The sequence below is a fragment of the Mesoplodon mirus genome (assembly GCF_964341445.2).
Source record: "Mesoplodon mirus genome assembly, chromosome: 19".
Classification (NCBI taxonomy): Eukaryota; Metazoa; Chordata; class Mammalia; order Artiodactyla; family Ziphiidae; genus Mesoplodon; species Mesoplodon mirus.
In genome coordinates this window covers 34,517,587-34,543,674 of record NC_138995.1, presented here as the reverse complement: position 1 = coordinate 34,543,674, position 26,088 = coordinate 34,517,587, and the positions used below count along the sequence as shown (strand labels likewise).

Below are 26,088 nucleotides of genomic sequence, written 5' to 3'. Positions count from 1 at the left end.
TAGCCGCCAGGGAGACCCCATCCACCCACAAAAGGCAAGTAAGACCTCAAGGCTTCCCTCCATCCCTCGGGACACCAAGTGGGAACACGATGGGACTTTGAAAGCTCCCTTCTTAAAAGGCTGAATTTTCCAAAGTCCAAGACCTCTTGAAGAGGAATGGGGAAAGCAGCGAAATAACTTTGTAAGCATTCTGTTTTGACAATGTGCCGGAGGAATTCCCCACGTTTAGCAGGGAAACGCGAGCAGTTAAATCTATTTGATGTCATGACATACGAAATTGAAGCATCATTGCCCCTGAGCGCTTGACAACTGGAAAGCACTTCATTTCAGAAATGGAGGGAAATGTATGCTGGGAAATGGAAGAGACTGTCAAAAGTTGGACTGCGATGTGAGCGGAGCCACGCGAAAAGGAGGCTCGGGTGGAGAAAGTGCTCCAGCTCTGACCTTTTTAGTCCCATTTGAAATGTCTCAGAGACAGCAGCAGTGACTCTACCCTTTGAGCTAAAAGCCCGTGAAATGACGACTGGAACCACACATTTCAACCCCGAGCAGCAGCCGCAGCACGGGAGACGCATGCTCACCGATCATGTGGTTGGCAACGTGGATTTGGATCTCTCTCTCGTTCTCGAAGGTCATCTGGCACTTGATGCACTGGTACGTCTTCTTCTGTTTGGAAACCGAAAGGAAAGGAATTAGACAGCCAGGATGCAGAACAGAGCAGAAAGCAAAAGTTCCTGGAGGCCATGGCTCAAGACTTCCCAGAATGGCTCTGATCCGCTCCCAGTTCTCTCCAGGCCATTCTCTTCCCACCTGCCTCTGCATCCAGCTCAGATTCAGCCTGGGGAAGTGGGGACAGGCTCCACTGCAAGGGAGCTGCTCCTCTGCTGGAGCCGGGAAAACTGCCCCATCCCAAGGTGAGGGCACACAGCAGAACCACAGCAAGGAAGCTGAGGCACGCTGTCCTGCTTGGGGTGTGCTCGAATCCATCTACCCACCTTCCACCCATCTATGCCTGCTGCAGCCACTCATCCATCTGTCTGTTCATCCATCTGTCGACCCATCACTGTCTACCTGCCCCCTGTCTACCCATCCATCCATCTAAACACACATACACACACACACACACCCATCATTCATCTAGCCACCCAGCCATCCAACCATCCAACCATCCAATCATCCATCCATCCATCCATTCATCTCTCTTTGCACCCATCCAACTCCTCTCTCATCTATTTACCTACCCTAAGAACCAAGTGGCCAAGCAAGGGAGACTGCTTCCATCAGCTCTGACACTCAGGGGTGAATGAAGAATTCCTCATCTGCCCTAGACACACAAGGCCCCAGGTGATCCTACAGCTGGCTTCCACACACGGGGAGCTATTACCAACTGCTTTTGTGGGGAGGGGGGCAGAAAAATGGAGAACATGAGAAGTTTCAAAGCTTCTCGAAGACTGGTTCCAAAGAGTGGAGCTTCAGTGTGAAACCAGCCCACTGTGGACAGAGGTGTGTTGCCTGAGTGGGGGAAGGGCTGTGGCTGTGCGTTTTGATGAAGAGGGAGGGGTGGTATGGGAATTCAAAATATCCAAGTTTTTTGAAGACTACTTTGGGTCCTGGGATGATGGGGCCTCCCTCGACCTCTGGAAAAGAGGGCAAGACTCTGGATTTCTTTTTTTGTTTTTGTTTTGTTTGTTTATTTTACATCTTTATTGGAGTATAATTGCTTTACAATGGTGTGTTAGTTTCTGCTTTATAACAAAGTGAATCAGTTATACATATACATATGTTCCCATATCTCTTCCCTCTTGCGTCTCCCTCCCTCTTTGTGACCACCTAGAGGGGTGGGATAAGGAGGGAGGGAGGGAAGACTGTGGATTTCTTGGCTGAGCACTGAGGCCCCACCTCAACGATGTAGCCGGGACGAACCACCAGAGGGCTCAGTTGTCTCAGTCCCACCTCAGCCCCACCTGAACCTGCAGTTCTTCTGAAGGGCCTGGTCTCGCCTCCAGGCCTTTATCTATGCCGTTTCCTCCATCTGGAAGACCCTCTCCATCCTTGAGGACTCTGTTCAAATGGCACCTCTTCTGAGAAGCCTTTTCTTCCCACCCCAGAGTGAGTTTAGGATTTCCCCAGGCCCCTGAGCTTAGGCTGAAAGCACCTAGTTGATCCGCATACGATTTTGTCGTGGCCAATTGGTTTGTTTGCTTGCACTGCACTGTGAGCACCCAGAGGGCCAGGATGCGCTCTGTCCACCTGTGAGGTCCCAGCAAAGACTGTGTGCTTAGGAAGCACTTGTTGAACACATGAGCAAAGTGGTGAAATAACATGTGCCACGCCCTCTATGAGGGCAGAAGGGACAAAGAGAAGGCATCCCACGGTGGCTAGGGATCCTGGATCCCCACCACCCAACACAGGGCCCAGCCCAGAGTGAGTGTCTAATAAGCACTGAACTTTCATCGTGATTCTTACTGCTGCTGAGAGACTATTGAATAAGTGAATGGAGAAACAACTGGACCAGCTGGTGCTGGGAGCTCCAGGCTCCAGGCAGGGTCCCCGCTGGGGCTCCAGGACCCGTGCTGATAAGACCAGAGGGCCTTGCTCCCAGGGCTTCGGGAAACCTGGGCGTTCAGTATGTCCTCAGAGCAGCCACAGCGCTGGGCCCGGAAGCAGGCAGGCAGCACGGAAACACCCGGGAATAATGGGTGAGTCTGGTGGGGAAACCGAACAGGGGAGCCTCACAACAGGCAGAGGAGATTTCAGGCCAGAAGAGACAGCAGGGGCTGGAGTCTTCTGAGGGGCCCAGGCCCGAAGCACCCGCCGCGGCTCAACTCCTGGTCTGTGCTCATGGAGAGGAAGCACCCTGGGCTTCTCCACCAGCAAAATCATTCATTCCCTCTCACATGTGTCCCTCACCCACTCTGCCTGGCAAGTATAGGAGTCCTTGATGCTTACATGGATGATTGGATGAATGAATGAATGAACAAGGAAAGGCAAGAATGAAGCACGCCCCAGGAAGCTCCACGCGGAGGAAGCCCAGAGGAGCCTGCTGGACAAGGAAGACTGTGCCCCCCACCTCCTTGGTTGGAAGTCTCTAGAGGCCACGGCCACGGCCACAGCTAGTCCAGACCGGTGCGGGGGACAGTTCATGATCAAAGTGCTGTTCCTCCTCGGGGCAGATGAATGAAGTAGGTTCACTGAGCTTGAAAGATAAATCACCAGGAGCCTGCCTGGGCAGGATGACAGGGTACCCCCAAATGTCCCCCTACCGTATGGCCACCCCTCAGTGGCAGGAAGAGGACCAGGCCCTGCCTCGTGGGGCAACAGGCTCCAGGGGAATCCCAGGGGAGTGGTCACAGGAGCTGCTGACCAAAGAGCCTAGGCGTTCACACACACACACACAGAGCGCGTATGCACAGGCATGGACACGCATGTGAGGATATACACACAGGCTTGCAAACATCCTACATACCTCGCCCCAACTCCCCACCAACATGCAAGACCCTCACACACACCCACAGCCCCTACACACAGCAACCCACTTGCTCCCTGTACACAGACACGTAAGTGCAACACCCTCAGAGAAGTGGAGACATCCTCATGGACCACAAGTTCACAGAACATCCCCAGGAACACAATCGCTTTCAGTCCTCTCCCTGGAACCCTGACAGCCACACCCATCACTCCCCAATGCACCCACGGATGCACAAGCAGCTTATGGCACAAGGGTGTGCACTGACCCTTGTGGACACACATACAGACTCATAGGTATACACACGCACATTCACAGTCGGGCATACACACACCTGCACACACACAGGTTCACCAGCACCAATACTCACTAAGGCACATGTATACCCATATGCCCCCACCCAAAGATGGCCCTTCGGGCCTCGCATGTGAGACCAGGGATGCCCAGGGTCTGGAGCAGCAGCCACCCAGGCCAGGCTGTGGGACACAGCACAGGGAGAACAGCTGAGGACTCTCACTCTGTCTACCTCCTGCTGCCCTCCATCCTCACCCCAACACCTCCTCTGGGTCCGTCTCCCTTTTGCTATCCCCCAAAGACCCCATCCTCCTCTGGAGGTTCAGCCCCCGCTAGGAGACGTCATCACAGAAAAACAGAACTTGGCATTCAAAGCACCTCCTCTGCATAAGCGCCCCCCCACCGGGGCCCAGCCCAGGAGAGCCAAAGCTGAACCCTGGCACCTTGGCCAGGGCTGCCTTCCCCAGCGTGGCCCGAGCGACCCCAGAGGGTCCCGGGGCAGGAAGAGAACATGCTTGAGGATGTGGAGAGGAAAAGGGAAGAAGAGGGGAAAGACAGCCACTGCCGCTGAATTCCCATGATCGTTATCGCAACTCACATTTACTGAGCACCTACTACGAGCCTACTATGTGCAGGCACTGTTTATTCGGAATACTCACGATGACTCTGCAAGCTCCACTTTAGGGATGGAGAAAGTGGAGTTTCAAGAGGCTAAATCATTTTGTCAAAGCCTAGCGCTGGTGAGCAGGAGAACTGGGGTTGGACCCCAGGCAGGTGCCCTCCAGAGCCACTGTCTGAGCTGCGTTCTTGGCTCCATGCCCCAGACCACCCCAGACAGTCCTGCTCTGGGTGACAGAAAGCCGTCACCTGAACAAGCCCGGGAACCTGGCTGGCTGTTTACCCTGCAGGAAGATAGAGTGTGAAAGCACCCAGTCTACCTCCCCACCCCACGCCGGACGGGGCACCGTGGCAGTCTGGTGAGTCGCTGAGGGCCGGGGTCTGCCCACAAGGGGCTGGAATTGGGGTGATGCCGTTATTACCCGTAAACAGAGGGGGAGGCGGAACCTCAGTGCTTTGCTCCAGCCGACAGCAGCCTCGGCCCCATGGGAACCCAGTCCTCAGAGAGCTGGTTGCTATGGATACACTCCCGAGGGTCCCAGCCTGCCAGCCCCCAAGCCCCTGTGCAGCCCCCAGAGTCTGCTCTTGTATGCGTGAACCCTGGGGGAGGGAGGGGTGGGTGAACAGACAGCTGGGCCCCTGCCCCCAGGCGTGCCCAGGCCGGGGGCGAGGCCCCAGAGGCTGTGCCTCCGCTGGGGAGGTACCCGGGCTTTGTCTAGCTCCTTTCTGCAAATGGCCCATCTGCCCAGGCCTCTAGATGTGAGTTCCAGCTCCCTTCTCTCTCACAAGACCAGGGACAGGGAGAGGAAGGCCTTCCAGGCTCCCAGAAAACAAGCCCCCTCGGGTTCGTAGTTCCGCACTCCCACGCACAGCTGTGCGTCCTCGGGTACGCGGCTCCACCTTTCTGAGTCTGGGCCCCCTCTGTACCAAAGCCAAGGTCATGGCAAAGGTCCAGGGTGCTGCCATGGAAACAATATAAGAGTGGGTGCCCACACAGTAGGGGTTTCACGAAGTAGTACTTGATACAGGATCCAGCCTTCAATAGCCAAAGGCTCTGGGGACGCTAGAAGCAGCCCCATGGCCGGCAGGAGCCCCAGTGTGGGCAGGGATGGGGCTGGAGCGCACCTGGGAGAAGGGTATGCAGGGGCCCGGCCGTGCCACACTGTCCCACCGCATGAGCACCAGGCTGACCACCCTGGACCCCACCCTCGCAACTAGGATGGGCTCCAGAGGTGCTGGCTGAAGGGCTGGTCAAGAGCTCGGGCTGGGGCACCACACACTCCCTGGGCTCCAATCCCTTCTCTGCTTCTTTAAACTGGGGGGCTCACAGCGAACTACCTAATTGTCCCTTGCCTCCTTTTCCTCGTCTGTAAAGTGAGTGTTGTAAGGATTAGATAGATAGAAAGTGCCTGGATGTGCCTGGCACATCCTTATTCCTCGATAAATGTGAGGTGCAATTATAAACGGGAAAATAACAAGTGATGGTTGCTACATGTCCAGCACGTCTTTACTCATTTAATCCTCAGGGCAAAACACGGAGGTCAGCAGGGAGACAGTCACAGTATTTGACAACTGAGGAGGAACACACGCCGGCCAACCAGAGCAGAGGCCGGTTAAAAGAGCAGAACGAGCCCCCGGTCCCTCTCAGGCGATGCCAGCTGTGGAGGGGGACAGATTGCAGTGGTCTGCAATCGCTGTTACCGGTGGTATTACTATTACCCTCTGGCTTTACAGGTGAGGACCGAAGCCCAGAGAGGTCAAATCGTAAGTGGGTACTGGAAGGGGGAGATTTCAACGCAAGGCCACCTGACTCCAGGGCCCAAATCCTCCCCGGTTCACCCACACTGGCGGGCAGCAAGCTGAGGCTCAGGGGGACAGAGCTGGGCAGCCGGGACTGCACTGTGCCCAGGACCTCTGAAGGGTGACCGCTGGCCCCTTACCTAGAGGCTTTGCTCAGTCAAAAGGCCTTAAGAAAGTGGTCCATTTCTGACTCTCCTTGGCTGCCAGGCACACCAGAAATAATGGGCGCGCAGGACAAATTTAATCAACCGATCAATCACCTCTAAAAGGAGCCCTCTGCTACAGACGGGGCTTTGAGGAGAGGCCTCAGGCCCCAGCTGGACACACAGCTCTATCCTCATTCAGACGTTTCTCTCTGCAGCTGGGTGATCTTGGTCAGGGCCTCTGGCTCACTGGCCTCTGTGGAAAGCTGGCCAGGAGACCCCTTAGGGGCCCCCACTGCAGATTCTCCCTTCAGCCTCTCCAGCCATTCTCTCGCTCTCTCCCCCCCTCAAAATCCCGGAGTTCCGGGCCCCAGTTCTGATCCCACAGTGAAACACCCTCAGCAGACATCCCTGTCTTCTAGCAGGCACCTGTGGCAGGTGGCCCTTCCCCAAATCCTGCCCCCCTGCCAGTGGTACCAGCGGTGGCCCTCCAGGGAAAGATAGCCCCGAGGTCTGCCTGGCACCTCCTCGGTCTGGAAACAGACAACACAGACTTGATGGGAATCCCCGGGCCCGTTCTGACCCCTGAGGGCCACGCAGCCTCCAGGCCCACTGGCAGGTGCCCCTTGGTCACCATTCCCAGGGCCCATGTGGACCCTCCAGTAGCTCAGACTTCCCCTGCCTCATTGAAACCCACTGGTTATGGGCCTGCGGCTCCCCCCGATCTGGTAGCCCCCAAGGCAGAGACCGTTTCTGACTCTGCTTAGCTGCCAGGCACCCCCAAAATAAAGGGTGCACAGGATAATTTTGACCAATCATCAATCAGTCGTTTACGATAACAGTAACTGGAAACGTTCCTAGGGCCTTCCATGTACCAGCGACTGCACTGACTATAGTGATGCTGTTGATGGTAACGGTGTCAGCGGGTGATAACTGCTAGCGTGACTGGGCCCTAAGTGCCAGGTTCCAAGCCCTTTATGTGCATATTATCTCCATAAATTGTCAAAGGAGTCCTAAATCTAAAGCCTAGAGAACAGAGTGACTTGCCCAAGAGGACCCAATAAGCGTGTGAATAAGTCCGCTCCCAGATCAATGACCAAGATGACCACCAGCACTGAGGGAGCACTCACTGCATCAGCCTTTTATCTACATTATGCCACGGGGCCCCTCATAACAATTCCATGAAGTCGAGACCATCACTATTCCCATTTTACAGACGAGCACTTGGCAAATGGGGCCCAGGAAGAAAAATGCCATGTCACACAGGAAGGGAAATGGCAACACTGGGGTTTGAACCCAGCGTCTACTGCAATCAGATGGGCTTAACCGCTGCACAACGGCGCTGCTTCTCTGGGCTACTAGAGGGAACGCCCCCGGGCAACACAGAGCTCAGCACGGGGGCTCCTCTGGGCATGAGCAGAGCCCCAAGGAGCAAGGTCCAGGCTCGGGTGGGCTGCACTTACCCGGGGCACTGGCGACGTCTGGGCGCCTTTCCGGGGCCCGCTGGTCTCTGGAGTGAGGTCACGGTGGTCCACCTGCATGTGGCTCTCCAGGTCCTCGGCGCTCTCGAACTTGACGCTGCACTCGGGGCAGCGGAGGCCGGCGCAGGGCCGGTCGGCAGGCTCGGGCGGGGCCAGGCCACCCACCTGTCCGTTGGAGCTGCGGGCCATGCAGCCGGCGCAGAGGCCGTAGGGGAGCCCGTTGACGTCGAGCTTCACCAGGTCCTGCTTGCTGCGAAACTCCTTGAGGCACAGGGCACACTTGTAGAGCTTCTGCAGCCCCTGGCCGCTGGGGGAGGACGCAGCCGAGCTGCCCGCCAGCTTCTGCATGTGGAAGGTGCCGTGGATCTTGAGCTCGAGCGTGGAGGTGACCGTCTGCATGCAGACCACACAGCGGAAGCCCGTGAGGGAGTTGCGCAGGTCGGGGTGCATCTGGCAGTGCTCGATGAACTCCTCCTCGCTCTGCAGGGGCATCTTGCAGATGCGGCAGGTGCCCGTGTCCAGGCTCTTGCTGTGGGTCACCTTGTGCTCGGTGAGCGTCAGCAGCGAGGGGAAGCGCTCGCCACAGATGGGGCACATGTAATGCTTGGCGGGGCCCCGGTGCGTCTGCAGGTGCTCCCGGAGGCCACCCTCCGAGAAGAAGGTCCGTGAGCACACGTTGCACTTGTGGCTGCCCCTGATGAGCTCAGCCTTCTTCCGGGAGCCGTCGTCCTCGCCGGGCCGGATGTGGTGGTCCCGCAGCCTGTGGTTCTGCAGCAGCACCTCCATGGTGTAGGCCGCCCCGCAGATGTCGCAGCCGTACATGGGTTCTGACGCGTCCACGTCGTCCTCGCTCGCCTCGTGGCTGTTGGGCGCCTCGGGGTTCTTCAGCAGCATGCCCTGCAGGTCGGCCGGCTCGGCCTTCTTGGCGGTAGCCGGGGGCACCCCGTTGGCCGTGCCGTTCTCGGTGGCCGCGTCGAACACGCAGTGCTTCTCCCGCAGGTGCTTCTCCAGCAGGATGATGGCGTGGAAGGCCTTGCTGCAGAACTTGCAGTTGTACTTCTTGCTGTGCGTGGTGATGTGGCACTGCAGCTCCACCTCGGTGCTGAAGGTCTCCCCGCAGAAGATGCACTTGTGTGCCTTGGCCGGGTTGCCCAGGTGGCTGTGTTTGACGTGCGCCTGCAGGTCGGCCTCCTTGCGGAAGTCCCAGGTGCAGGCCGTGCAGCGGTACATCTTCTTCTCGTTGCTGTGCTTCACCGCCAGGTGCACCTGGATGGACACCTTGGAGTCAAAGACCTCCTGACACAGGGTGCAGTGGTAGAGCACGAAGGTGTGCATGTCCAGCAGGTGCTTCTGCAGGTCGTCCACCGAGGAGAACTGCTTGTCGCAGCTCTCGCACACGTAGTGGGTCGACGTGGTCATGTAGTGCACCGTCAGGTGCTGCAGGAGGGATTCCTGGGAGTCAAAGTCCTCTTTGCACTGGGGGCACGCCTGCTTGCGCAGCAGCAGCTCCAGGTGCAGCTTCAGGTGGGTCTGGAAGCTCTCGAAGTTGGAGAACTTGAGGTCGCACTGATTACAGGGATACTCGCCGTTGGAGATGGAGTTGGCGCTCACCGAAAGCCGCTGCCGCTTCGGGGAAGACACCTCCACGTCAGATGAGACCGGGCTCTGCTCTGCCTTGGACTTCTTGCTGTGGGCCAGCGGGATGTTCTTGTGGTTCTCCTTGATGTGCTTGGTGAGCTTCAGGATGGAGCCGAAGATGGGCGAGTTGGTGCAGTAGGGGCAGGAATAGACCTCCATGAAGGACTGCGCAGGCTGCACGACCGGGGACTCCAGCTTGGCGCTGCCGACGCTGCAGTGGGCCTGCTGGATGTGCTCCGTGAGGGAGGACTCGGTCAGGAAGCCCATGGAGCACTGGTTGCAGAAGAAGGCATTACTGCCGTCGGGCGGGTTGGCGTTGGGGCCGCAGTGGGAGACGCGGATGTGCTCCTGCAGGCTGTTGATGTCGGCGAACATCTCGGGGCAGTAGTTGCAGTGGAAGGCGGAGATGTTACTGAACTGCATCACGGGGTAGGCGTGGTTCTTGTGCAGCTTGCGGACGTGCTCGTTGAGGTTGTAGAGGGTGGGCACGGAGTCTAGGCAGATCTGACACGTGTGGCTCTGCTGTGGCTTATCCGCGTGGATGGTCTTCAGGTGGATCTCCAGCACGGCCAGGCTGTTAAAGTCCCGCTTGGAGCAATAGGGGCAGCTGTAGACCACCTTGGACCAGCCCTGCCCGTCATCCCGCATCTTCTTCTGGCCCCGCAGCGGCTTCAAGGTGGAGTCCGGCGTGGAGCCTCGCTCCACGGAGGCGCTGGAGTCTGGAGTGGCGCTGCTCATGGAGGCCACGCTGCCCAGCACGGGGTCGGGGCTGACGCTGTGGTTGCTGGAGTCGGGCTGCCGGTGGCTGTCCAGGTGGCAGTAGACGCCCTCCACCGAGGAGAACTGCTCGGGGCACATGGGGCACTTGTGTTTCTGGTTGGCGTGGGCTTGGTGGATGTGGGCAAGCAGCGCGTTCTCGTCGACGAAGACCTCGGGGCAGTGGATGCACTGCAGGTCGGCCTTCTCGGAGAGCTGGGGGTGGCGGGTGAGCACGTGCTTCTCCAGCTCCTCAGTCTGGCTGAAGGTGTCCTCGCAGTAGTCGCACATGAAGTCGTCCTTCTTGGCCTCCTTCTCCGACTTGGCCAGGTGCTCCTTGTTCTTCTTGTGGGCCTGCATGTGGCTCTGCAGCGAGCTGGTGGAGGAGAAGCCGCGCTTGCAGACGGTGCACTTGAAGGGCTTGCTGGAGCTGTGGGTCTTCAGGTGGATCTTCAGGTGGTCGCTGCGGGAGAAGGCCGCCTCGCACTCGTGACAGTGGTACTTCTTGTCGCCCGTGTGCAGCTTGATGTGCCGGTCGCGGCTCCTCTTGTGCTTGAAGAGGCGGCTGCAGTAGGTGCACTTGAACGGCAGCTTGTCGCTGTGGATCTGCTCGTGCCTCTTCAAGTAGCTCAGGCGGATGAAGGACTTGTCGCAGAACTGGCAAGGGTACGGCAGGCCCGTGCCCCCTTCCTCCTCACCCAGGCCCAGGTCACACCCATCTCCGATCATCTGCGTGGGTGACGCAACATCCTTGCTGGAGGGAGACGAGGCCACCCAGGAGAGCTGTGGGTCGTCGTCACCATCTGCAGAGGGAAGGCAGAAGAGAGATTAGAGGCAATTCCCAGGGCCGCGAGAAACAAGGACAGAGCCAGCTTCTTGAAAGCTCGCGGGCTGAGGCCGTGCAGCTGGCCAGCTGCTGCAGGGGGAGTCGGGGGAGGGAGTCTGGGGGGCCGGAAGCAAGTGGACATGCGCGCCTTCCAGTCTGCAGAGGGGGTGGAAGAAGGGTGGCAGGATAAGCAGGGGACGTGCCTCTCCCCTGGGCAACACCTTCCTGGACCTCGCTGGATGCAGCACCCAGCCCCGCAACAGGAGGTGAGGTCTCAGTCACTTCCCTGATGGGGGGTGGGGGGGGTGCAGCCTGGGAAAAAAGTCACCTGAAATGTCTTCAGAGATCATCAGTCCCATAGGCCCAAAGGAGGTAAGTCCCATCACTTGATCAAGACACGGGGGAAATGCATTTTAACGAATTCGGCCACACCACATTCCGTGGGGAAGGGGGGACTGATAAAGCTGGAACTGCTGCTTCAGGTGCACACAGACATATGAGGCGGAAGTCACAGGCACATGGTATCAGCCCCGAGAGCACACACGGGGGTAGACGAAGGGCACTTGAGGAGGGGCTGCAGGGTTCCCAGCCCAGAGCATCCCAAGGGCGGTCGTTTTCTTTGCTCCCCCTCCACCCCTGGATTTGCCCCAAGTTCGCTCAGGACCCTGGGTGATGGCCCGACGGTGCGGTGATCAGAGATGGGGCCAGGACCCAGATGGCCACAGAGCTCAGAGCCTAGCGGGCCCTTAAATCCCCTGTGGCGTGTGAGGACGGGGCCTGCACAGACACCCTATGTGGCCCGCCCTCCCCAGGGACAGGGGCCACCTCCGCACTAGGGGTTGGCCATTTCTGGAGAAAACAAAGGCAAACCGGACACAGCAAATTAAACCAGTGAAGTTTCCCAAGACACGGCGGGGGTTGAACCCAGCCAGCCTGAGCAGGGAGTGAATTCCATGGCTCAAGTTTCGTGTTGGGTGGATTTAAGACTTAATAATGAATGAAACGGACCGCAGGCTGCTACGGGCAGGGGAGAGACAAACAAAAGCTCAGACTCGACTGCACTGACCTTGCTCTTCTAACCCCCGAGGAAACAGACCACGGCCCCCGCCTCTCCGGCCCCCAGCCAAGCCAGCTTAGTCTTCGGAAGAGCCTCACAGATGGAACCCAGAAATTCTTGGCCAGAGGCAGCCCAGACCCTCTAGAAGGGAAAGGCAGGGGGACCACATTCCGAGGTTGGGCAGGCACCGGCACGCACACCTGCACGCATAAACACACACACACACACAGGTCACACGTCACTCCCACAACTCACACGTGAACTCCAACACACCAACACACACTCACACACATGCAGGCATACACACTCATACCCACACACAATCACACACAGTCACATACTCTCACACAAACATATCCATTCCCCTGCAATCACTCCCACACGCACACACAAGCTTGAACATACATGCACACTCACATGCAGACACACACACACACACACACACCATCACGGAGGCACAGCTCAAACCGCGGGTCCCATACCCCCAGGCTCTCACAGCTGCCAACCCCAAGACTTGGAGAGACAAGCAAGGCCGGCTAAAGGGTCTTTCGGGGTCACTCAGAGCCTGCTCCTAGGGCCCACGCACCATCCTGGTGCCCCCCTGGGGCCTCTGGCCCCGACCGTGTGAAGATCTGCCTGACCCCAGCTGCCACCGCTGGCAGAGCTCTGCCTGGAAGGATGCCGCTCTCCAAAGCTCCCGGCCCAGAGTCCTGCATCTCCCAGCAGCCTCCCTGCCTCTGAAGCCCAGTCACCCAACCCAGAGCAGGGTGTCTCCCAAAGTGAGGGCGCCCGCTCCCCGGGGAGCCTCACATTACAGGGCCTTCGGATGGGAACGACGCAGGGCTGCCAGCTCCTCAGATGAGATGCAGTGGGAGGCGCCCCGGCCCCTGCCGGGTAATTCCCAGCTCTTGCCAGCTGGGCTACGCGGGGCGCAGACAAAGGGACCCAAGGGAAGAGATGGCTGGAGCTGGGGCAGCTGGGGGACGTGCTCTGCCCCCGCCCCCTGGCCGGGCCCCACCAGCTTTTTATTATTTTGATGTCTTAGCTCAGACTCACGCAAGCTGCCCTTCCTGTGTACCTCTGCTAAGGGCTGTTCTAACCACGAAGGAGGCGGGAACCAGGGCCCCTCCCACTGTACAGACGAGGAAACTGAGGCACAACCACAGTGACGTCCCCCAGGGAAGGACAGCACCAGGCCTGTCCACAGTCAGGCCCCTTGACACAGGTCAGTCATACAAGACTACACCTGAGTAGGTGAGACCAGGAGAGGGACCCCCGTGTCAAGCTCCCATGCAGTCATGGGCTGGCTCTCCTTTGAGCCCTGACAGGACCACCAGAATGGCCCATCGTCTGCATTGCAGGGAGGGGCCCCCGAGGCCCGGGAGGTACAGAAGCTGGCTGGAGCTCGCAGGGCTGACGAATGGAAGACAGGCCAGTTCATGGGTGAGGGGGGCAAGGAAGATGCCTTGCCGGAAAGACCAAGCCCGGACACGTCTTTCGGTCACGCTGTCTGAGGATGAGAGCAGACACGTGCACTTGCACCCTGCTTCTCCATTCATCTGTCCACCCCACAAGCGTTCCTCTAAACCCTCAGAGTCAGCTCACACATCTGCAAACAGGGACGTGTTGTGAGGGGTGGATGAGAAAACGTAATGTGAAGAAGCACTCTTATTCCATTTACATGAACTGTCCAGGCCAGGCACATCTGTAGAGTCAGAAAGCAGATTAGTGATTGCCTGAGGCCAGAGGAGGGAGCAGGGATTGACTGCAAATGGGCAAGAGGCATCCTTCTGAGATCATGGAAATGCCTGAAAGCTGGACTGCGGTGAGGACTGCACAGCTCTGTGAATTTACTTAAAAGTCACTGAATTGCTCCCTTACAACAAATGAATGATATGGTATGCAAATTATACTTCAATAAAACTGATAAACGAAAGCACTATTTGGCCAATAATAATAACCAGCACAAATGAGTACCCCTGGTGCTGAGCACGTCCCAAGTGCCAGCACTCTGCTAAGTGCTTCTGTTACCACAATTAATCTCTTTTCAGCCTCCCATTGGTAACATCCCATTTTTGAGATGAGGAAGCTGAGGCTCAGCGAGGTGAGTAACTTGCCCTGAGTCACACAGCCGGATGCCCCAGTGGTGTCTGACCAGGATTGTGGGGTCTACTCTCACCCTGCTCCACCCGCAACCCCACCCAGTCTTTGAGAAGAAGCAGCAACCTGTCCCAGCACCACAGTCCCCGAGGTTCATTGCGGGGCTGCCTGGCTGGCTTTATTTTTCTGCAAAGAGGTCTCAAAACTAAAGCAAAGCACATTATTCTGGGAACAACAAACTGAGCAACTGCTGAGATTATAATCATCTGAATTGAAACGAAAATAAGGCTCCTTAAACTGAAAAGATCCAATCCAGGGAAACGGGCATGTTGACAAATAAAGACCCAACTCAGATTGCCCTGTTTAGAGCCTTTTACCTTAACAACGTTTAGTCTTGACTGCTGACGCCCCATCCCTCCAAATGCATTTTGTTTGGGGGGCACTTAGCTTACTCTTCTAGGAGCAGACTGGAGAGATGACTGGGGCCAGCACACTCAGGATGGATGGGCGGGGAGGTCGGCAGATGAAGGGGGGTCCTCTTCTTACAGCGGCAACACTCCCCTCATGCTGACTGTTAGACATCACACAGTGCAGCCGGTGCAGCACACGCCCTCAGGCAGATGGGCAGAAAGGGAAGGGGTGCAGAAACAGGATGAAGGCAACCCCAAGGTCCCCTTCAACTTGAATGTTTCAGAGCTCAGGGAGAAGGTAGTTTCAAGGAAAGTCCAGCTTGACCAATCACCTTTTCACGTCCAAGTGAATACTTTGATAGAGTCTACTATGTGCCAGGCACTCTTTTAAAAGCTTTACGCGTGTTAACCCATTCAGTCCTCTCGACAGCCCAATGAGATAGGCACTATTATTATTATTGAATATTTCCCTGATCAGGTGAGAAAACTGAGGCACAGAGAGGTTGAGTAACTTGCCTAAAGCCACACAGCTTGCAGGCAGGAGAGCCAGGATTCAAACCCAGTTAGTTGGTTCTGAGTCGGTGCTTTCACCCACCATGCTGCCCTGCCTCTCTCCTTTGGGAGGGGGCACTGTCACATGAGAATATCAGGAGGGAAACCCAGTGACTAATGCCAGATCCTTGGCCTCCCCCTCCCCCTAGAATGAGTACAAAGAAATATAACAAAATAAATAGAAAAATCACTTTCAAAAAGGAAATTAAAGTCATTTAAAAAGGACTAATCCTGAAAAAAGGCCTGATAGGAAATGGGTTATATGGGGCTTTTGCAGTCTGCTGCAGGAAAAGAAGGAAAATAAGCATAAAAGAGGGGAGGAATTTCTATAAAAACTCAATTATGTAGAAAAAAGAACATTAACTGGGCTTCAGGATACATCAGTGGCAGAAAGAGTCAGGTGGACCCCAAGCTCACATGGCCACACTTGGTGAATTCCACAGGCTGAGGCCACAGCCACGACAACGTGGCCTCAGACACACCTTGTCTGGGCAGAGCAGAGTGGCCGCCACCCAGGATGGCTGGGACCCTCAGCTCCACACTCCTCCAGTCACAGAGAATCAAGGCTGGGGCTGCCGAGGAAGTACCTGGATGCAGGAGAGAGAGTAGCTAGCCCACAGGCCCAGAGGAGTGAGCGGAAAGGGGGACCTTCCTGCAGCGAGGGGCACAGGCTGAGGAGGGAGGGAGCCCTCTGTCACTGAAGTTGTGCTAGAGGAATAAACGGCTCTGAAAAGAACAGTGAGGGGGGAGGTGTAAACAGCCAATGCCCAAGCAGCTCCAGGTTTCTAGGACATTCCTGGGATGGGCAGGTCCATTCAAGTGAATAAAAATGACCACCAGCCTCCAGAGGGGACAAAAGCTGAGCAGTCCCAGGAGTGAAGTTTCCATCAACTCCACAAGTGCCCCCAGTGTGGGGTACTGTGCTGGGGATTGAGGGCTCACTCAAGTGCACCCAACCTGGGCGCTGCCCCATGGATACTCCAGACCATGCACAGCAGGCAGACTTGGGACAAGCAAGGGGCCTGGGGGAGACACGCTGGGGCAGAGGAAAGAGCACTGGACAGAGAGTCCAGCAGGAAACCTGGCCTTCAGCTGCCTCCATGTAATATGGGAAGTTGGAATTTGAGCCTCTGGATGAATATAAAAGTCATTTTGGACAATATTCCAATCATCCGGATTGTTTCCATAATAGCCACAAAAAGGCTCGACGATTCCTCACGAAGCCCCAAAAGGTCTCCTTGCTATTCACCCAATTCCTTGGGAAAATGAAGATTGCTATGGAGGCAAGTTCCCTCCCCACAAGACAAAGCTCTATGGTGCTCCAGGTAGAGCCTCCCCTCTGTTCCCGTTGGGAATTCCAGGAATGGGAATAACTGTGGCCCTTCCCCAAGCTCGGAGAAACAGGACTCCAGACTCAGGAACCATCTACGCCAATCCCGCTTGATATAGAGGAAGAAGCTGAGGCCCAGAGAGAGAAGAAAACTTCCAGGGACAGTAAATTGTTAGTGGTCACCTCGAATACTGTGTTCAGGAGGATTCTGAGGCCCTATCTGGGCTCAGAAGAAATGAGTGCTGAAATCAATTGGTAATGTCTGCCACAGACAGAGGTGTGCACAAGTGGAATGTTCAAAGAGCGGGGAGCAAATTGGAGGAGGAGGTCTCCTGATTCTCAGTGCTAGAGCAGAAGCCTTTAACCATTAGGTTTTCTCTTTCGAGAAGGGAACTGTGCATCCCCTCTGAAAAGGAGGCTTTAGGGCAGGATCACCAAAATCCTGTAGTTCAAGCAGAGACAACAGCATTTGACAGGTACTGTGGAGCTGTGTTGTAGTCTGGAGAGGGGTCTCCAGCCAGGGATAAGGGTCAGCAGGTCCAAGCCTGCTGATGGCGAGGTCCACCCAAAGTGGGCACAAAGCGGCCCGGGCATCCTGGGAGGGCAGATCAATGCTCCCCAGAGCCCGAGGTGACAAAAGCTGCAAGACATGAATGTGCTTCAGGACACACCACTGACTGCACTTCCCACAGAGGCAGCCAGGACCAGACAGGTGGCTTTCAGACACGAAACGATGCAAAGTCAGCTGGAGGAACATCTGGGTGAATTGCTGATCTCTTCTTAGGAAACTTCAAATCTCTACCCATCTGTCTCCCTGCGCTCCCCATAAACCTGGTGCAGCAGAGGGATCTGTGGGGAGCCTGGACCTGTGACAAACTCGGTCCCAGAGGTCACTCTGTTGCTGGCAGGGTCGGAGTGCTTCTGCCTCTGTGACACGGCTGGACTGGGCAATCTCTGAGGCCTTTTCCTGGGGCTGCTTCCAGTAAACTGTGGTGTGAGCTTCCTGAGAGGCCCAGCACAGTTAACCCCTGGACCAGAGTGGGGTCCTGGATCCCATGATATGAAGGCCCAGTAGGAGATGGAGGCTGCCAGGCCAGAGCTCCCAGCTGGGTGGGGCATCCTCACTGTCTCCATGCCTACCAGGGACTCAGCCCCCAGAGGCAGCATCCAGACTCAAACTAGGCCCAGGGGGGCCACTGACAAGAAGGCGACACGAGTGCCTGTCCTGGTCCTTACCTCTTACCAGGTGACAAAGCTGGCCATGCATCCCAGAATACTCTGGAACTCAGTTATATGCACACACGTAGGATCAGTGCAAGGGGAGGCAAGAGGAAGTTAACGGGCCATCACTCATCTTATTTAACACAGACGGGGAAACAGAGGCCACAGAGCAGGAGCAGACAGATCCAGAACTAAACTCATAAAAACCACAGTAGTTACTGTTTATGGAACATTTTCTATAAACCAGACCCTTTGCCAGCATTTTCTCGTCTGATTCTCACAATATCGCTATGAGGTAGGTGCTAACACATCCCCTTCTTTCTAACCGTGCAAACTGAGGCTCCAAGAAGGAAAGCAACTTTCTGAGCACATGGAGTTAGCAAGTGGCAAATGTACCACTACCCCCACCCCAAATCCACTCACTAACCACTAGACTACACTGCCTCTCCAGGCCCTGAGTGCCGGTTCAGGGCCTGCCCCACTGCAGAAGCTGCTCAGTGCCAACCCCTACAACTCAAGGACAGCCAAGAAGAGGTCCTCACACTTTATAACCCCACCCGCCACAAAGACAAAGACACGTCCCAAAGTGGGCAGAGTCGGTGGCTGGCTTTACCAAGCTGGATTACCCGAGGCTGGCTCTGATGCCAAGCACCAATGAATGTAGCTGGCCTCTTGCCTCACTTGGTGGCAGACAGAGCAGGATGCTTAAATAATCTGTGCAGAGGTTGTGGTAGGCAAGGTCATGCCCCCCCCCAACAAGATGTTCATATCCTAATCCCCAGAACCTAGGAATATGTTACGTTACATGGCAAAGGTGAATTAAGGTTGCAGATAGACTTAAGGATGCCAATTAGATGACCTTCGGATAAAGAGATTATACTAAATTACCTGGGAGAGCCCAATGTAATCAAAAGGGTCCTTAATGCAGAGGAGGGAGGCAAAAGAGGAAGTCAGAGTGACACAATTGTTGGCTTCAAAGATGGAAGGGGGCCACAAGCCAAGGAATGTGGGCAGACTCTAAAAAATGGGAAAGGCATGAAAACAGATTCTCTCCAGAGCCTTCAGAAAGGAACACAGCCCTGCGGTTTTAGCCCAGTGAGATCCATGTCAGACTTCAGATTTACAGAACTATGATATAATAATTTGTTCTTGTTTTAAGCCAGTTAAGTTCATGCTAATTTGTTACAGCAGCAATAGGAAACGAATACAGATATTGGTACCAGGAGAGGGGTGATGCTATTACAAATACCTGAAAAGTGCGGAAGTAGCTTTGGAATTGGGCAGTGACTAGAAGAATTTTCAGGAGTGCGGTAGAAAAAGCCTATATTGCCTTTAAAAGATTATTCATAGGGCTTCCCTGGTGGCGCAGTGGTTGAGAGTCCACCTGCCGATGCAGGGGACACGGGTTCGTGCCCCGGTCCGGGAAGATCCCACATGCCACGGAGCGGCTGGGCCCGTGAGCCATGGCCGCTGAGCCTGCGCGTCCGGAGCCTGTGCTCCGCAACGGGAGAGGCCACAACAGTGAGAGGCCCGCATACCGCAAAAAAAAAAAAAAAAAAAAAAAATTATTCATAGAAAAACTGACTCTGTTAGTGAAGACTCAAAAGGAAGTAAAGAGTACATTTGAGAAAACCTAAGTCACCGTAAAAAATACCTAAATCATCATGAACAAATGGATAAGAGAAACATGAACATTAAAGGCACTGATGGTGAGGGCTTAGAAGATGAGGAACTTGATATTGGAAACTGGAAGAAAGGGATCCTTGTTATACAGTGCCAGGAAGCTTTAGGGAATCATGTCCCACAGTTATGTGGAAAACAGGACTTGTGATGGATAAAAATGGATATTTAGCTGAGGGGATTTCCAAGCAACATATTGAAGGTATGGTCTGTTTTCTTCTTGCTGCTTGTAGTGGAGAGGAAAGAGATGGATTGAGAGAAGAACTGTTAAGCAAAAAGAACCAGGAATTGATGATTTTGGAAATTCTCAGCCTAACCAAATTGCAAAAGACATTATAATTAAGAGATTCACTATCAGCAAATCATGCTCTAGGGAAAAGACTGAGAGTGTGACTATACATTTTGCTAATATCTCAGAAGAATCAAAAAGTTGGAACACTCAGTCACACAAAAGACTCTTTGAAGAGATTAAGAATGTGACTCACATATCCTCTATGTCAAACCAGAGAGCATCTAAGAAATTTGGGGGCATTGCCCTGGAGCCATCCCAGAAGAAGCCAAAAGTAGAGATCAGATTATCTAGAAAAAAATCTATGTAGGGACCTCTTGTCTAACGGCGTAGATCCTCCATGACATACACAGGAGACCCACAAGCTTCTTGAAATTTTATACCAGCAGAAACACTGCCAGCTTGGACCAAAAAGGAGATGGAAGAAGGCTGAGGATCCCCCCAAATTCTACAGGCAGGAAATAGGCTAATAAAATTACTCAGCTGCAAACGTGATAATTTCCATTTAAAAAAAGAAAAAAAAAAAAAAAGATAACTCAGAGGGCAAAGCCAGAGAGTAGAACTTTGAGCCCAGAGGGTGGTACCATGAGCCATAGTGGATGAGATCACTACTGGACTAGGTTCAGATTCTGGCACTGAATAACCATAGGGATGTATGTAGAGGCAAGTACACCCATCCCCTCTTGTTCTTTCATTTTCCCAACTCTTGAGAGTGGTAATCTGATGAATTGGTCTCTAAGAGGCTTTGTAGCTCTAAGAATCTGTGATCAACTAGTGATGGCTTTCCTGGGTACAGGAATGAGGAATGCCAGATAGTAGGTATCCCAGCTTCCTGCTGGATATCTCCCAGTTTGTGTTCTTTCCCTCAGCGCATATTTGTTGAGTCTGCTCTATATGCCTGGACCTCTGAGGGCTGCAGAAGGTACCTAGCATTCTTAGGTTTCTCTGCTCTTGTCTGCCCAACCTCTCTGTCAATTAGTTACTGTCTCAAGTTTCAACTCTAAACCAATGCTTTGTCACTTTGAAGCACTTTAAAAGAGGGGGGAGGGCTTCCCTGGTGGCGCAGCGGTTGAGAGTCCGCCTGCCGATGCAGGGGACACGGGTTCGTGCCCCGGTCCGGGAAGATCCCACATGCCGCGGAGTGGCTGGGCCCGCGAGCCATGGCCGCTGAGCCTGCGCGACCGGAGCCTGTGCTCCGCAACGGGAGAGGCCACAAGAGTGAGAGGCCCGCGTACCGCCAAAAAAAAAAAGGGGGGGGGGAACCTTTCATGTAAGTAGTAGTCAGTCGTGCATGTAGATATTTGATTTTCCTAAAGGGACATTTGAGGGTATGGTGTAAAGGTTGGAGACCCAATCACTGAGAAATCAAGAGTCCACCCTGAGAAGAAAGGGGAAAGGGCAGCTGGAGGGTCTTACCTCAGAGGTAGGCTAAGGAGCCTCAGAAAGGATACCAGGAGCTGACATGGCTCCACCTAAAATCTTGAATTAGAATTATGCTTTTAGTAAAAATAACAGCAATTTGTATTCACCCTTCCCTGCTCCAGGGAGCTCAGAGTGCCTTTGCAGCTATGATCTATCTCATCATCACCAATAAGGCCACAGACAGGGAAAGCAGGGATCATTCTTTCAGTTTGGGAATAAAAACTAAGCGGGTTGGGCGGGGGTGGTGCTCAAGGGTCAACAGGCAGCATGAGGGTGGAGGCTGGCATGCAGAGGTCAGTGGCCCCAAACTGAGAGGAGGAGCTGGCCCTGGTGGGTGAAGGGTGGGGTCCTATTCTTTGACCCACCTCTAAGGGACACTTGGCACATATCCTTGAGGGCCCACAGACCTCCCAACAGACTGAAAGCCATGGCCCGGCATCCCTTTTTCTAGCTGTCACTAGGGGCTGCTGAAATGCCACCTGACAGCAAATAACTGCCATCCAGGCCCTTAATAAACCTTCCGGGGAACCAAAACCATCAGCATTATTTTGAAGAGACTCAGTCAGTCTCAAGGAGACATCAGCCACTGGGAGACAGCAGAGCCCTATTTTGAGAGTACGGGCTCGCTTAGACCGAGCTGCCACTCACTGGCTGTGTGACGGTCGTAAAGTCACTGCACCTCTCTGAGCCCCCATTTCCTCAACCATTGGATGGGGATAATAAGAGTGTCTGCCTTACAAAATGGGTAATGTGTATATGCTGCTAAGCATTCAATAAATGAAGGAGGTTACTAGTGTAACTTATACTATTTTCATTAATTGTAAATCCCATCAACTGTATGGCATTTAAAATTTTACACAGCATGTTCGCACCCATTATCCCTTTGACGTTGGAGCAGCTACTCATGGTTGAGGTAGTGGTGGTGGTGGTTATTTCCATATTACAAGTAAGCAGGGTGCCACACACCCAGGGATCCTGGGATGGAACCCAGCATCCCACCCAGCCTGTGTCCCTCTTTCACACTCAAAGGATCTGGGTTTACACAGTAAGCTGCGTGGTCAACCCCACGGATGAGGAAACAGAACAGAGAGGTTAGATCAAACCCCGATGTCACAGAGCAGATGGTAAATGGAAAAGCTGGGACTGGACTCCCAGCTGGACTCAGAGAAATGATGATCTGAGCAGGGGGACACAGATCACCGTGACTGTCCTCTCACCAGATGGTCTGGGGACCACCCAGTTATCAGTTATTTTGTAAAAATGCCAACATTTAGAAATTAAGAACACTCAAAGTTTTTTAAAACATCCACTTCTGAGTTTTCTGGAAGGAGAAGGCAAAGACCTGGAGACACAGGACCTGCATTTGGTGCAGCCATGACAGAGCAGAACTGCAGCTCCCCATTAGAACCAGGTGCTCACTCTCCTGTTTGTCCAGACCCACAGGGCTCCCTTCCTCATCATGAGGTGTCCTGGGCCCCAAAGGCACTTGTGTTTGCTTGGCAGCTGAGTCCAGCAGCTGGACTTAGGAGCCTTAGACTCCCAGCTCCATCAAGTTAATGAACCTCCTCAGTTGTACAGAAGAAGAAACCTGCCTCAGTTTCCTCATCTGTAAAATGGGAATAATAATAATAGTCCCAATTATAGAGTTGCTATGCAGATGAAATAAGTGAATATTTGTAACAGGTTATATATGAGAAATGCTCTATAAAATAAAAATAGTCACTGGCTACTGGCTCCCAGCTCAACATAAGGTCACAGGACAGAGAAAGGGAGAGAGAGATAGGGAAGGGAGGCAGGCAGTGGCCATGATGGTTTCAATGGGCACAAGACAGTGAGGGGTCCCACCTCCCTGAGTTCTGATTAACAACCAGGAAGGTCTAAGTTAAGGACAAGCAGTTACCCCCCTTACAGAAGATGATTTTCTAAGCAAAAGACACTCAACCTGCATAAAGGCCCATCGGGCCCTTGCCATTTACAACCCCAGGACATCAGAGAGGAAAGAAGCCTAGAAAAGCCCCCAGCCCAAACCCCTCATTGTATAGACAGAAAACTCAGGTACCAGCAGCCTCGCTAGCACTTGGACCCGGGTCTCCAGGCTCATGGTGGAGGGCGTGGGGGATGAGGCCTGACTCCCAGAGCACCCCTGCCCCTCACCCACTAGGCTGCCATCCCAAAGGGCTGCTGGACACCCAGGACAGGAAGGGGACATCTGCCTTTCCCCTTGAAGCCTCTGACCTCACAGAACACACAGCCTGCCCGGCTGCTCCATCCCTTAGACAAATTTACTCAGCACTGATACTGAAAATGCAATTGAGCTTGAGTTTTATTGCAGAAATTAAACATGCCAGGAAAAAAAAAATAAGAGCACTCGTCAACTCGCCCGAGAGCTGGCGGTGATCAAACTAGCTAAGGTGGAGTGTCACGATAGGCTCCTGCCGGGGAAGAAGGGCCCCAATATTCCCCCACGAGCCCCAAAGATGGGGCTCTTGTTACTAGCAGAGGGGCTCTGGAAGGCTTTTCCATCAGCCCCCTGGCCGGGCCCCCTGCACTCCCCGACCTCGCCCCACCAGCCTCCCACCGTCGCGGCTGCAGAGTCTCCCAAGTCACCTCCATGAGCTTTCACGAAATGACACCACCAAGGGCCGGAGCAAAGGGCTCTCTCCTCGACTGGAGAGAAAGCAAGATGCTTTCAGGGTTGAATCACTGTTTTTCTTTCCTCCCTTTGGAGATCGGCAGAGCCCACATTCGGCCGTGTTCGTGGACCTGGGACTGGAAACAGCTGCGCTCTAATTACATGTAAAGTGTACCAAAACATCCTTTTTATCACAGACTGGAAATCTGTTAGCATCTGTCTCTCCTTTGTTTCTTCCACAAGATACAAGCTTGTTTCTACATTTTTCTCACCTGTAGCGGTGATTAAAATTCATTATATATGAAAGGAGTGAACAGAGAAACAAGTTCCTCTGTGTACCCTTCTAAACTCAAATTAGAAACAGCTGTTTGCTAATTCATGCAGCGATGTTTTGTCGCGCTCTGTGAATCAATAATAACTCACCTTATTGCTGCAGAAATTTTTGGATAATCCATATATTTAATTCGGCGTTGGGTTCCCCAGGCAGGAATGTGGTGGCAGAACCTCCCAGCTGCCCTCAGGTGGGCACGAGGGGACTCTGGTTCACTCCCTGGAGACGTCCACGCCGCCCCGGCAAAGAACCCCAAACTCGGAAGCACCCAGCACCTCTCCCCTAGACACGGGTCCTGGCAGGACCAGAAGGAAACCCAAAACAGTCTCCTCATCTCCTCCCCTCCCTGGAACCAGCCAAAAAAAAAAAACCAACTCTGATTAAACGCAAACCACACACATCCTCCAGCCACTGGAGGGAACAGCAAAATTAAACCTCTAATTGGTACACAGAACAATTTAAAACTATTAAGTATGGGTGAAGCTTTTCTGTAAGAAAATACTCCTTTGATTAGGATTAAGTTTATTTGGATAGCATTCTTCCCTTCCCTACGTTATAGCTGCAGATGTCAGAGTTGCAGTCTGGAAGTCCTCGAATTTTCTGAGAAGTGTTCAGGCATCTCCTCAGCCAACTTCAGAGGAAAGAGCATGTGGCATCCAGAGCTGCAGCCCTACCTGAGGCTCTGAGAGGGAGAGGATGTTCTTTCTCCTTTGTGGGGAGGGAGGTGAGCAACACGTTCAGAGGCCTGTACTGCCCCCACGGCACGCCCGGCCTGATCAGCAGGGGCTCCTCCTTCAAGACACTGCCCCCAGGAAGCCTTCCCTGACTCCCTCTGCCACCACTGGTGCCCTTCCCTGACCTTGGGGGCACTGCCATCAGGCCACTTTTCACCCTGCACTGTGGCACTTGGCATCACTGTCTATTTTGAGTCCTTGGGGAGCCCCTGCATCCCCCTCATTCTTTCAGGTCTGAAACATAGTCACACTGAGCCACTTTTTGAACCTCAGACTGTTATCACTGCCCACGGCCCAGTCCCACCCTGCAGCCACCAACCGCAGAGCCCTCCGTGAGTGCCAGGCATGGCGCCAGGCTCTTCATAAGCTTTACCTCATTAAACCCCCACCTCCATCCTACGTGGTGCCCACCATCATTTTCCCCGTTCTACAGATCAGACATCCGAGACTCAGAGAGGGCAAGGGCCCCGAGATTCACAGCAGGTAGTGGAAAAAGCCTGGAGTGATCCCATATTTCTCCAGAAAGCCATCAAACTGAGGAGACAGCTGTCCAATGCGTCCAGGGGGTCTGCCTAGCGCAGCTCACACTCATCTGCAGGGCTCTAGGGAGCTTTCCCTTGGGGGAGGCCCGGACAGCTCCCTCCCGGGCAGGATCAGTTGGAAGTGTGAGCAGGGAGGTGCCATATGCTGGGAGGCAGGGGCACTCCAATTGTGCTTTGAGGAAGGAGGAGGCTCTCCACTGACCCACGTCCCCCAAACATGGGATGTGCACCATCGTTAGAACCCATGGTGATTTAGGGGGCAGCTTAACACTGATGCACAAAGTGAGAAAGTTCATGCGCCTTCAATTCCCTTTTCAGCCATCAGGCAGAGGAGAAGGACTCCACTTGGTGCCGTGTCCTTAATTTCTCTCTAACGTTCCAACAAAGAGAGAATAGACCCCAAGGCTCAGGGTTTTCAGAATGCCAGAGCTCTGGCTGGAATAACTTGAACGTGGGCTTTTCTTTGGGTCTGTTTTCAATTTACTTTTAAGGTCACTGCCTACTTACAGCAAATGATACTGATTTTCCATTGGCAGAATTAAGTAAATAAAGTACAAAAAGAGGACTTAAAGAAAACTACTAGGTAAATCATAGCACCAGTGATACGGAAATCGTACAAAAATTATGGCAGAGGGATACAAATGACCAAAGCCTGGGACATCCAGTGTACAAGTGAGCGTGGAAGTTGGAAATCTCAGGAAAAGCAGGCAGAAGTCTACATGGTCTCTCCAGGGCTTTGCCCCTGATATGATTTTCCAGCCGCAGC

General features: G+C 54.0%; 1 protein-coding gene across 1 annotated transcript in view; it reads right to left on the bottom strand.

Moving 5' to 3' along the window:
• The window catches only part of ZNF423 (zinc finger protein 423), a 336,529-nt gene that overhangs the window by 131,968 nt on the left and 178,473 nt on the right, over positions 1-26,088 (bottom strand). Inside the window, exons 4-5 of the mRNA XM_082607019.1 lie at positions 7,785-10,999; positions 582-666 (exon numbers count right to left, since the gene is read on the bottom strand). Of these exons, the coding sequence (XP_082463145.1) occupies positions 582-666; positions 7,785-10,999 (3,300 nt within the window). The remainder of the gene's footprint in view (positions 1-581; positions 667-7,784; positions 11,000-26,088) is intronic.